The sequence below is a fragment of the Ostrinia nubilalis genome, chromosome 22 (genome assembly GCF_963855985.1).
Source record: "Ostrinia nubilalis chromosome 22, ilOstNubi1.1, whole genome shotgun sequence".
In the NCBI taxonomy this organism is placed as follows: Eukaryota; Metazoa; Arthropoda; class Insecta; order Lepidoptera; family Crambidae; genus Ostrinia; species Ostrinia nubilalis.
This window is the reverse complement of record NC_087109.1, coordinates 8009194-8022739: the sequence shown is the minus strand read 5'-3', so window position 1 is coordinate 8022739 and position 13546 is coordinate 8009194. Positions and strand designations below refer to the sequence as shown.

Sequence of the window (13546 nt, the reverse complement as noted above, 5' to 3'; positions counted from 1 at the left end):
CGGCCAGGTTCCAGGGACACGCGTACGTCAACAGGTAACGTATAAGTCGAGCTGTTCCAAGTAGGATGCCTTTGGAACACTTGTATAGGGTACCAGTAGGAACATGTTCGGGTCGTGTTCCGACGACGGGACGGTGCGGCTCTGGGACGCGGCCAGGTTCCAGGGACACGCGTACGTCAACAGGTAACGTATAAGTCGAGCTGTTCCAAGTAGTATGCCTTTGGAACACTTGTATAGGGTACCAGTAGGAACATGTTCGGGTCGTGTTCCGACGACGGGACGGTGCGGCTCTGGGACGCGGCCAGGTTCCAGGGACACGCATAAGTCAACAGGTAACGTATAAGTCGAGCTGTTCCAAGTAGTAAGCCTTTGGAACACTTGTATAGGGTACGAGTAGGAACATGTTCGGGTCGTGTTCCGACGACGGGACGGTGCGGCTTTGGGACGCGGCCAGGTTCCAGGGACACGCATAAGTCAACAGGTAACGTATAAGTCGAGCTGTTCCAAGTAGGATGCCTTTGGAACACTTGTATAGGGTACCAGTAGGAACATGTTCGGGTCGTGTTCCGATGACGGGACGGTGCGGCTCTGGGACGCGGCCAGGTTCCAGGGACACGCGTACGTCAACAGGTAACGTATAAGGCGAGCTGTTCCAAGTAGTATGCCTTTGGAACACTTGTATAGGGTACCAGTAGGAACATGTTCGGGTCGTGTTCCGACGACGGGACGGTGCGGCTCTGGGACGCGGCCAGGTTCCAGGGACACGCGTACGTCAACAGGTAACGTATAAGGTATAAGTCAAGCTGTTCCAAGTAGTATGCCCTTGGAACACTTGTATAGGGTACGAGTAGGAACATGTTCGGGTCGTGTTCCGACGACGGGACGGTGCGGCTCTGGGACGCGGCCAGGTTCCAGGGACACGCGTACGTCAACAGGTAACGTATAAGGTATAAGTCAAGCTGTTCCAAGTAGTATGCCCTTGGAACACTTGTATAGGGTACGAGTAGGAACATGTTCGGGTCGTGTTCCGACGACGGGACGGTGCGGCTCTGGGACGCGGCCAGGTTCCAGGGACACGCGTACGTCAACAGGTAACGTATAAGTCAAGCTGTTCCAAGTAGTATGCCCTTGGAACACTTGTATAGGGTACCAGTAGGAACATGTTCGGGTCGTGTTCCGACGACGGGACGGTGCGGCTCTGGGACGCGGCCAGGTTCCAGGGACACGCGTACGTCAACAGGTAACGTAATCAGTTTTTAGGCCCTTTTAAGATCCCTGTAGTATAAGGTCTTATAAATGAGTTGCCTTTTCAGGAAGGGTTCTACTCACGATCAGAATAACTTTTACCGATTGATATCAGTGTCATTAAGTCTGATATTAGGGTTTTGACCTCAGGTGTAAAAAATCTACGATAAATAATATTGTTACACTCTCTCACTCATAATAAAATTGACATCTTAATATTAAATGTCTCTTAGGCTGGTCACTATAGAATGGGTTATAAAATAGACATGTGTTAAAATGTATCCGATTATGAACATGTACAAAATGAAAATATTTTAACTGTGTGGACTTGTTCAATCGTCCTCTTACCAAACTAGTACTTATTGAGAAATGTTGTCTATTACGTGCAATAACTGATTTGCATAATGTTTGTTACTGCTTGTGGGAAGTTGGAATGTCAGTTGGAAGAGTAGTCGCTCGGCAAGCGAAAGGTCGTGGGTTCAATTCCCGCCTTAGGCCCTTTTCACACGTCCCGGTTGCCGGCTAACCGGCGCCGGGTATGGTGCGTAGCTTTCACATGTTCCGGCGTAATTAATCCGGCATGCCCATACACTTCACGACCGGGTACCCGGCGCCGGTTAGCCGGCAACCGGGACGTGTGAAAATGGCCTTAGGCAGTTCGATTTATTCAAGTTGTTTATTTAAAAATTTTGTTGTAATGTAATATCATATTCACACACATATTGCCATTTCCCGCAGGTCCAAAGCGATGTACAACCGGAGCGCAGGCCCGGTGGTGGCGCTGGCGGCGTGCGAGGGCGGCCAGTCGCTCGCCGCCGCCACGCAGGAGGGATCCATATTCGTGCTCAGGTATTACAGTTTTATTGGTTTCAAAGTGCTTTCATTTAACAACATAGTTCAAAAGTTCGCTATTTGTTTATTTATTATATTTTATTTATTATCTCACAAAAGTTACATCGATTTTACTTAATACTAATCTGCCAAACTGCTGAACAGTTTGTCGGCAGTCGTTCTCGTGCTAATCAATATTCGTGTTTGCAAATTTTGAAGTCATTCGCATTCGCGAAGGCACTACCGTGTTCTTTCATTTATACATCCTACTTACGGCGTATCGACACACGTGGATCAAGCGAGATTGTTATGCGCTGTTAACAATAAATTCGCTGCTGATATCGGTTGACGTACACTACTGTCAGCCTAAAAAGAAATCAAGCTTCAACAACTGTGTAACTGCCAAAATACGGCGTCAAAAGTCGCGGAATGTGAGTTGGGAACGCGGGTCATCACTATTGCCATTTGCCTCGGTCATTCATCCGCGTTCCCGGCTTGGCCTCGGCTCGCTCAACCAAGGAAGGCGTCATTAGGCCTTCAGCCTCCAACGAACGGCATGCAGCCTCTTTAGACGCAAAAATATTTTAGTCGTAGTCATTTATTCCATAAACAATAACATTAATTATGTTCTATTGTTTATGTTAGACAAAAATACGAAACCTTATTCAAGTGTGTGGCGCCCGCGCGCGCTTTATTTATGTCTGACACAACGCGCCTGCGCTCGCAGTCTGATCAAGCACTAAGCCTTCTAACATTTTTGTAAAGGTTGGACAGCGCCTCCTCGCGTATGACCCTCTCACAATGCCGTCAAGTGGAGGCCATGGGCTTCGACGACGGCGGTTGCGAGGCGTTAGCGTGCGCGGGCGGCGTGCACGCCGGCGTCATCTCCTACGTCACGCTCATGGGCGCCGTGGTCGGCTGGGACCTGCGCGCGCCCGGTGAGTCCCCGCCATCCCGCAGCCACAGCACGCCACATGGGCTCGACGACGGCGGCTGCGTGGCGCCGGCGTCATCTCCTACGTCACGCTCATGGGCGCCGTGGTCGGCTGGGACCTGCGCGCGCCCGGTGAGTCCCCGCCATCCCGCAGCCACAGCACGCCACATGGGCTCGACGACGGCGGCTGCGTGGCGCCGGCGTCATCTCCTACGTCACGCTCATGGGCGCCGTGGTCGGCTGGGACCTGCGCGCGCCCGGTGAGTCCCCGCCATCCCGCAGCCACAGCACGCCACATGGGCTCGACGACGGCGGCTGCGTGGCGCCGGCGTCATCTCCTACGTCACGCTCATGGGCGCCGTGGTCGGCTGGGACCTGCGCGCGCCCGGTGAGTCCCCGCCATCCCGCAGCCACAGCACGCCACATGGGCTCGACGACGGCGGCTGCGTGGCGCCGGCGTCATCTCCTACGTCACGCTCATGGGCGCCGTGGTCGGCTGGGACCTGCGCGCGCCCGGTGAGTCCCCGCCATCCCGCAGCCACAGCACGCCACATGGGCTCGACGACGGCGGCTGCGTGGCGCCGGCGTCATCTCCTACGTCACGCTCATGGGCGCCGTGGTCGGCTGGGACCTGCGCGCGCCCGGTGAGTCCCCGCCATCCCGCAGCCACAGCACGCCACATGGGCTCGACGACGGCGGCTGCGTGGCGCCGGCGTCATCTCCTACGTCACGCTCATGGGCGCCGTGGTCGGCTGGGACCTGCGCGCGCCCGGTGAGTCCCCGCCATCCCGCAGCCACAGCACGCCACATGGGCTCGACGACGGCGGCTGCGTGGCGCCGGCGTCATCTCCTACGTCACGCTCATGGGCGCCGTGGTCGGCTGGGACCTGCGCGCGCCCGGTGAGTCCCCGCCATCCCGCAGCCACAGCACGCCACATGGGCTCGACGACGGCGGCTGCGTGGCGCCGGCGTCATCTCCTACGTCACGCTCATGGGCGCCGTGGTCGGCTGGGACCTGCGCGCGCCCGGTGAGTCCCCGCCATCCCGCAGCCACAGCACGCCACATGGGCTCGACGACGGCGGCTGCGTGGCGCCGGCGTCATCTCCTACGTCACGCTCATGGGCGCCGTGGTCGGCTGGGACCTGCGCGCGCCCGGTGAGTCCCCGCCATCCCGCAGCCACAGCACGCCACATGGGCTCGACGACGGCGGCTGCGTGGCGCCGGCGTCATCTCCTACGTCACGCTCATGGGCGCCGTGGTCGGCTGGGACCTGCGCGCGCCCGGTGAGTCCCCGCCATCCCGCAGCCACAGCACGCCACATGGGCTCGACGACGGCGGCTGCGTGGCGCCGGCGTCATCTCCTACGTCACGCTCATGGGCGCCGTGGTCGGCTGGGACCTGCGCGCGCCCGGTGAGTCCCCGCCATCCCGCAGCCACAGCACGCCACATGGGCTCGACGACGGCGGCTACGCACCTTTGTCACCACTGTAGAGTTTTGCTTACATTCCCCACACTGTAGACGGGTTAGTGGGGCCATAAGTGCGCATATTTCTTCTTTATAGATGCCTCTATCGACATCTACGGGAAGAGTGGGCGTGGTCTTATTCTACTCGGCCTAACTAGAATGTATGTAATACTTAAGATTTTTACTTTCATAGAAAACCCAGTATGCAGTTGCGGATGAAAAAATATGAAAATTAAGCTTGTTAGTTAGTTTCACATCTTATGAGGCGCTAGCTCTGCAAAACCTTAGATTAAGTTGTATTCTTAAACGTGTATACCTTTCCCACACCACTCCTCTACTGCTGGAATCAACTCAGTTATGAACGCTGTCTTGTTCTTACGCTAAGATGTCTAAAATGGACTATGTGTCTTTTGTAACACCACTATATCGACACAATAAAGAATACTTATCTTATCCTCCTGTTTCCTCCAGGCAACGCGTGGAAACTACAGGGAGACTTGAAGCTAGGAGTCTACACGTGTCTGTACATAAATTGTATAATTTAGTACTATGTGCCTTTTGGAACACCACTGTATCGACATAATAATAAATGCCTATCTTATCCGAATAGCTTATCTTATCCTCCTGTTTCCTTCAGGCAACGCGTGGAAACTACATGGCGACCTGAAGCTAGGGGTCTACACGTTTCTGTACATAAATTGTATATTTTAGTGCTATGTGCCTTTTGGAACACCACTGTATCGACATAATAATAAATGCCTATCTTATCCGAATAGCTTATCTTATCCTCCTGTTTCCTTCAGGCAACGCGTGGAAACTACAGGGAGACCTGAAGCTAGGGGTCTACACGTTTCTGTACATAAATTGTATACTTTAGTACTATGTGCCTTTTGGAACACCACTGTATCGACATAATAATAATATCCGAATAGCTTATCTTATCCTCCTGTTTCCTCCAGGCAACGCGTGGAAACTACAGGGAGACCTGAAGCTAGGAGTGTCCACGTGTCTGTATGCGCACGCCGCCGGATACATCGCGGCAGGGACGTCCAGCGGCGCCGTCTGCGTGTGGGACCTGCGCTTCCAGCTGCCCGTGACCACCATACGCCATCCCAACTGTGAGTCTGATACAACGCGTGGGAACTGAAGCTAGGAGTCTACACGTGTCTGTACGCGCACGCCGCCGGATACATCGCAGCAGGGACGTCCAGCGGCGCCGTCTGCGTGTGGGACCTGCGCTTCCAGCTGCCCGTCACTACCATACGCCATCCCAACTGTGAGTCTGATACAACGCGTGGGAACTGCAAGGAGATCTGAAGCTAGGAGTCTACACGTGTCTGTACGCGCACGCCGCCACCCTATATCGCCGCCGGGACCTCTAAAGCCCGGTCTCCGAGCACGTAGAATTTTGTCCAATGACCCCAAGCTACCCATCCTTATCGCTCGCGCGTAATTATATTGCTGTCGCGACGGGCGCCCGCAGTGAGTGTGCGAGCGCGACAGCAACATAATTACGCGCGAGCGATAAGGATGGGTAGCTTGGTGTCATTGGACAAAATTCTACGTGCTCACAGACCAGACTATACCATACGCCATCCCAACTGTGAGTCTGATACAACGCGTGGGAACTGTAGGGAGACCTGAAGCTAGGAGTCTCCACGTGTCTGTACGCGCCGCCGGGACGTCCAGCGGCGCCGTCTGCGTGTGGGACCTGCGCTTCCAGCTGCCCGTCACGACCATACGCCATCCCAACTGTGAGTCTGATACAACGGGTGGGAACTGTAGGGAGACCTGCAGAAGCAGAGTAAATACAAATGTGTAGGTCATCTTCATATAAACGCACGGGCGCGGTTTCTATGTGAGCGCGCCAACACGTATGCGGCGCGCACGTACACACTGACAAAATTCGGGGCAACTCACCGCTAATCTACGCTATATTGGCGCGCTCGCATACAAACCGCGCTCGGGCGTTTCTATGAAGACCTACTCATTTGTATTTACTCTGCCTGAAGCTAGGAGTCTCCACGTGTCTGTACGCGCACGCCGCCGTTACCTCCAGCGGCGCCGTCTGCGTGTGGGACCTGCGCTTCCAGCTGCCCGTGACCACCATACGCCATCCCAACTGTGAGTCTGATACAACGCGTGGGAACTGTAAGGCTAAGAATTCATGGCGCGATTTTTACCCGCGCCCGCGGCAGTTGCGGGCCCGCAGCTTCTGTAGAATGTAGATACTTATGTAAAAACTAATGCACAAACTCACGACGCGGTTTTCGCCCGCAACGGGCGCGATTGTAAGCGACCATTTTGTACCAGTGACTTAGAACGCGGCGATTTAAAAAAATCGCGCGCCGTGAGTTCTTAGAATAACCGCGCAAATAACCTCTTCATGAGTTTTGAAATAAAACCGCAATTCCACAACCGCCGCTTGCGCGGGTGAAAATCGCGCCGTGAGTTCTTAGCCTAAAGAGACCTGAAGCTAGGAGTGTACACGTGTCTGTACGCGCCGCCGGGACCTCCAGCGGCGCCGTCTGCGTGTGGGACCTGCGCTTCCAGCTGCCCGTGACGACCATACGCCATCCCAACTGTGAGTCTGATACAACGCGTGGGAACTGTAGGGAGACTTGAAGCTAGGAGTCTCCACGTGTCTGTACGCGCACGCCGCCACCCTATATCGCCGCTGGGACCTCTAAAGCCCGGTCTCCGAGCACGTAGAATTTTTTCCAATGACCCCAAGCTACCCATCCTTATCGCTCGCGCGTAATTATGTTGCTGTCGCGCTCGCACACTCACTGCGGGCGCCCGTCGCACAGTCGCGACCTCCAGCGGCGCCGTCTGCGTGTGGGACCTGCGCTTCCAGCTGCCCGTCACTACCATACGCCATCCCAACTGTCAGTTAGCACAGCGACGGTTCCCAACTGTTGGTCACGTGGCATCTAAAGTACAGCTCAGTCATATGGCAAGACACAGGACTGTTCCCACTTCTCGTTCCCACCGCTGAAACTCGTATGTACTACTATGGCTACACAGAAGTTGCTGGGGATTTACAGTTTGACCGCCAATAAAACTCAACAAGTGAAGGTCAAGTTAGTCCCGGGGATAGTTAAATTCTCATTGGCATATGGCAAGGTAGTCGACAGCCATTCAAATATAGCTAGATCAGGTTGACTCCTAACTGCAAGTTTTTTCATTCTCCTATCTAATGTAAAGTATAATTCACTAGAACTAGGACCCGTTTGCTTATAGGAGCACACTGTAAACTAGGATCGTGGCCTTTGTTACGGGGCACCGTGATAGCACTCTCATGCCCGTTCTCACCATCAATCCCTAATTTTTAAGTGACCCATATGAAAACAAAATTCCTGTTGTGTTACCTTAGGGGTCACTTAAAAATTAGGGATTTATCGTGAAAACGGGCATCAGTCCACTATTTTTCTTTTTCTTTTTATCTTATTTTCTTGTGCTACTGTAACGTGTTTTAATGTTTCTGAATTTTGTAATAGCCCATTGTAATACTTATCTTTGTATTCCAGCGGAGCGCGTCCGCCGCATCCTGGGCTTCGGTCGCAGCTCATCCCACGTGTGGGCAGTGGGCGGGCGCGACGCGGGCGCCTGGTGTCTGGAGTCCACGCAGCGAACTCACGCGCTGTGGCCTTGCTTCAACGAGCCTCAGCCGCTGCATTACACACACGCTGTAAGTAGACTGTACTTAGGGGGAGCTAGTCCCACGCGTGGGCCTGGAGTCCACGCAGCGCACGCACGCCGTAAGTACACGCTAGAGTCTAGATTCTAGCTAGTCTATCGGCTAGACTTAGGCCCGATCCGAGGATGATTAACTAAAGTCCGGTCGCCGAGCACGTAGAATTTCGTCCAATGACCCCAAGCTACCCATCCTTATCGCTCGCGCGTAATTATATTGCTGTCGCGCTCGTGCTCGTGCTCGGCGACCGGACTTTCATGAGATTTCCGATACAAAGTTGAGCAGAGAGGTAGAATGAAACGGAGCAGAGCGGAGAAGTATCGGGCGGACTAATTTTTGTATAGAATTTCACAGCGACCGCGGCACGGAACTGTGCGGAACGGAGAAGAGAAGTGGAAATAATGCAATCTGATTGGTTATTCAAAACACCGGGCCTTAACATTGCTCAATCGTCTTGTGATGGAAAATCTTTTAATGTCGAACACAGCGCCTGCTCTAAAATCCAACTCAAACTCCAGTAGCCTTCTTCACGTAACAAAACTTAAACGACATCCAAACACTGAGTTGCGATCCTATCGAGTAATCGTTCTATCAAAATGACACCCTTGTGAATACGGATTTAGAACTGTTTTTCAGACACCAATCAGATTGCATTATTTCGGGACGACTTCTGAACGACCAGCGAGATCTTGACTGTCAAAATACGTGAATTAGGCCACAGACCGCGCAGTACAAAACGCGGTGAATTGTGGCACTAGCAAGGAGTTCTAAATATGATTCCACTTCAACAAAGCAAGGACTTTTGAATCTTATTCCACTTCTATAAAGCTCAATTTCCCCTCCAGGCCTCGCAATACATAGGCGCGGCATACTGCGGCACCCGCGAAGGCAACCACTTCATAGTGACAGGCGGGTCGGAGCAGCGCCTGCGCTACTGGGCTAAAGATTTAACAGTTTTGATCCTTATTTCTTCTCAGTAAAGTCTAACTTAAACTCCTCCAGGTATCCTAGGGGCTGGCAAGGAGTTTAGAACCCTACTTCACCTCGTTAAAGCCCAATTTCTTCTCTAGGCCTCCCAGTACATAGGCGCGGCATACTGCGGCACTCGCGAAGGGAACCGCTTCATAGTGACAGGCGGGTCGGACCAGCGCCTGCGCTACTGGGACCTGTCGCATCCCGAGGACTCGTACATCCTGCTGCACGGGCCCTTCGACCCTTTGAAGGCCAACCCCAACTTGGTGAAGTACAGGCAAGTGTGATTGACAAACCTTAATACTAAAGTATGAAGAGCTGGCTGATTTTTTTTTATTTCATATAAAATATGTATTAGAATTTACTTCAAAAACTATTAGACTTTACTTCAAAAACCATATTCGATATCTACAATCTCTATATTGCACAGAATGCACAGTTATAAGGTTTTGTACTGGGCCATTTAACACTAGAAGGGCCGGGCTTCATGCTATACCTTCAAAGACCGCAGCAGTCAATTTGACGGTACTAGAGATTAAGTGAGAATACTTATGAAATTATTACAGATTTTAAATAAAAATAATACAAATTTATTTTTTAATAGTAGTAAACAATTTAGCATTAAAATTAGTAAGATTTGTAACAAGTAATAGTTTTTTTAGACTCTTTTGTACATTTTCCACAAACAACTTTTTTACAGATAGTGCAGTTTTCACATGTTTTATTTTTTTTACAATTACTATTGATTTGACATTGCCGACTCTTAATGTTTGTAGTACATGGTTCACTTGTTTTGAGAATAAGTTTCTTGTCTCTGAGTCGCAGTTGAAGTGGATTTTTTTCTCACACTCTTCACGTAGTTCGCTCACTAGTTGAAGGATAAAATCATGACGAGAAATTTTTATTCCTGTGACTTTTTGATATAGAATCCACGAGTTTATAGCTGCTAAATCAAGTATATTGTAAAAAACGTAAACAGGCCATCTCCGACTTCCAGCTCTTACGGTGTATTTGCGTGCCATTTGATCGATGATGTCTACACCAAATTTTGTTGCATTATAAAATTCAACTGTTTCAGGCAGCTTTTTTTTATCAGTATCTATGCTGACGTTGGGGTGTAGAGTACTCAAAATAATAACAATTTTTACAGGTTTTCCTTGATAGGAAGTAAGGGTTATAATGGTCTCGGTTTTCATTATGAAAGTTTCATATCTTATAGTATGAATACCTCTACAAATCGGTCGTACTTCTCGTCTTGCACGCCGCATTATTCCAACAATACTAGTCTTTTCGACCATTACTTTTTTAAATTTAGAGACGTGAAAAAGTTGTCAGTGGTTACGTTTCGGCCCTTTTGGAAATAGGGTTGTACTAGTTTCGAAACCACATAACCACGACTGCTCACCGAACGAAACCAATGTCTACTGTAAAATGTAAACAAGCTAGGCAGTAACAACTTACCCAGAATTCAATTCAACATAAATAAAAACAAAAGTCCCCACATTAGTTTGAAGAAATCGTTGTTTACTATTCTTATCGCCGCCTTTATATGTATGCGGTCACATTGACGGTGCGCGGTCTTAGTAGGTATTTGTCATCGAAACTCATATACAACATATTGTTATTTTCTTTTTCATATAGATTTAGCTTAACAATAGTAAATTAGGAAAAGTCATAAAATATGAAAAGAAACAAAAACATAGTTTGTGAAATATTTAACAATGAAATTGCTTTGCCGCCAATTTGACTGCCCTGGTCTTTCTAGTGTTAAGTAGTATTTTTTTGCTTGTACGTACTTGAATTTGAATTTATATTACATATTTTAGTGTTGTAACAACGCGGCAACGCAGCATCCGTTTGTCTTTCCACTTTGTTCACCTGGGTGATCTAATCCAGGTGATCAAAGTGGAATAGACCGACATTATGAGCTCAAAGAAATGCGCTTTTACTGCCACCTAACTAGATTATGGAATTTGAGTGCATTTGATATTGTTGAAACTGGAAACCAAACGCACAATCCACTTGCTTTCATTGTTCAGCTATAACAATTTATCGTATTTTAATACAACTCCTTGTCCATTCCAGAAGTCGCATAATCGACGGCACCACAGTCATCCAGGAGTGCTGCAAGGTAAACCCTAACGTTCCCAACCCAATGATAGACGAGAACGTATATCGTGCGGTGGAATCCCGCACCTTCTACCACACCGCGCCAATCACCGACATAACTATGGTGGAGGGATCTAAGCATTACCTCGTCAGTTCTTCAGCAGACGGCGTCATCAATGTCTGGAAGTAGACTGTGTGATCTTCGAACAGGTTACGCCAAGTTCTGCCTTGTTCTTTGACAGATGGAGGCTCATTTTTTATGACAGTGACAGTTGTAACTTCGAATTAATTCACTTCGTTCCGTTTTTCTGGTTTACTTCGTTTGTGAAGCGATTTCGAAGTTAAAATTGTCACCTTTTGTAAGTTGTCTAGGGGGGCTGATTTTTATTATTTCATTTGGTTCTCTCCTGGAGGACTTATTGTACTGTTGTATCAAAGTATCAAACCACAGGAATATCTAACGTCGCTTGTGGGATCATCAATGTTGGGTAATTGATCAAATAACGAGATTTTAAATGACAATTGACAGCTACTATGTAGCTTTTCTATCCTTATTTCGTGATAGCTGACGTCAAATCAGTGGAGGTCTAAATACTACCTCCTTAATTCCTCGGCAGATGGGGTCTTTATTTGTTAGAAATAATTAAAACAATAACAACTTGATAATAAAATAATTAAATTAACGTTTTATATAAAACACTATAATGAATTGACTTAAGTTTGGTGCAGGCTGCTCAATTCTGCCATATGTATTAGTTTCGCGATACAGATAACTATAGGTTTTTTAACATTTATTTTGATTTATTGACAGAATTATTAGCATAGTTAAAGCATGAAGTGAAAGGTTTGTGTTTGAACTTACTTAGTTTTAATAAATTTTATGTTATGAATGACTCATCTATGTTAATTCATAGAGGTTGGTTGAATATTAGTTAATTTTGAAGACAAGCTCACAAAGGCAAGTATTATTAAATAATTTGTATCAGCATGAAATTTTAAAGCATAATATTCTAGTAATGAAATATAATCATTAGAAGTTAATTGTAGTATTATTTCACTGTTGTTTTCTATAAAATATATGTAAAATTTGCCTCTTGTGAGTTTCAAGGGCTCTATTTCATTGTTACGCCATGGTTGCACAACTAAGCGGACACCAATTATGGTTTATTTTAGGAACTTCGCCTAATATGGCTTCTTGTACCCACTCTTATTAATATAGCAGTGCTACATTGATACTATCAAAATAATACAAACTATCAATGGACAGTGAATACTTTGCAAGATCAATTAAGTTTTCAAATGAAATGTTAAGTAACTGGCGCCTCCATGGTTTTCCTGTGAAATAGAGCCCTAAAGATATGAGTTCCTAAAAAGATATAGTCGCATATGACGAAGGTAAAGATTTATTTACAGAAAATATACTCACGGAGCCTATTATTTTATTTTTTAAATTTATTCTTTTAGTTTCATATTTTTTCCCCCTATAATCAAATATCTTTTCAAATGGGCTGTGTATAATGATATGTTTTATGAGTGATGTTTGGGTAATGTTTTGTAAATTATAATATTTGCTAAATGTTACGGAGTTTTTTATATTGTCTAATTGTAGAAGTTATTTAGGGCTTTCGAAACAAATGACTGAAACATGTTTAATTAGAAAATTGATTTTATTTTTTAAATTGTATAGTTCCGCTTAGTTGTATTAAAGTTACATAATCCATAAGAATCTATTTTTATTAATAAAATTACATAATTAAATCCAGTTGTTTTATTTAAACAATCATAAATGTTGGTAAATCACAGATCTTTGCATTTTATTGCATCTAGAATAGTTCTGTTAAAACTTATTGTATTTCCAAATGATTACATTAATTTATTCAAAAACTGAAATTGCACTAATAATTTTCTTGTGCATAAGACAGAATTCAAATACAAAGTAACAGATTGTTATTACTTTTTGTAACAACTAATTATTATAAAGTGTTCCAATTACAATTTTGTGCCTTATTCTTTCTAATATAGTAAAGTAAAATCTTAGGTACTTAACTCACAATTATTTTTGAAAAGAAAGAGGGCAAGTGTTTTAAGTGTCATAATTTATGTCTACATTGTACTTCAATTGGTTATTTAAACTTGTCTAGTACATTATTTATTGCTATGTCTAATTACCAGTATAATAAAATTACAATGCTAATACAGATTGTGTACAGTACAGTGTATAAACAAGTAGGTGATGTAGAATATACACTACGAGAGACAAAAGTGTAGGCAATGTTGAATATTTTTTTTTAC

General features: G+C 47.1%; 1 protein-coding gene across 1 annotated transcript in view; it reads left to right on the top strand.

Annotated features, from left to right (window-relative positions):
- Positions 1 to 5003, top strand: part of LOC135082666 (phosphoinositide 3-kinase regulatory subunit 4) — a 29841-nt gene extending 24838 nt beyond the window's left edge. Inside the window, exons 24-26 of the mRNA XM_063977454.1 lie at positions 1984 to 2094; positions 2842 to 4422; positions 4948 to 5003. Of these exons, the coding sequence (XP_063833524.1) occupies positions 1984 to 2094; positions 2842 to 3274 (544 nt within the window). The 3' untranslated portion in view covers positions 3275 to 4422; positions 4948 to 5003. The remainder of the gene's footprint in view (positions 1 to 1983; positions 2095 to 2841; positions 4423 to 4947) is intronic.
- The last annotated feature ends 8543 nt before the right edge of the window (positions 5004 to 13546 follow it).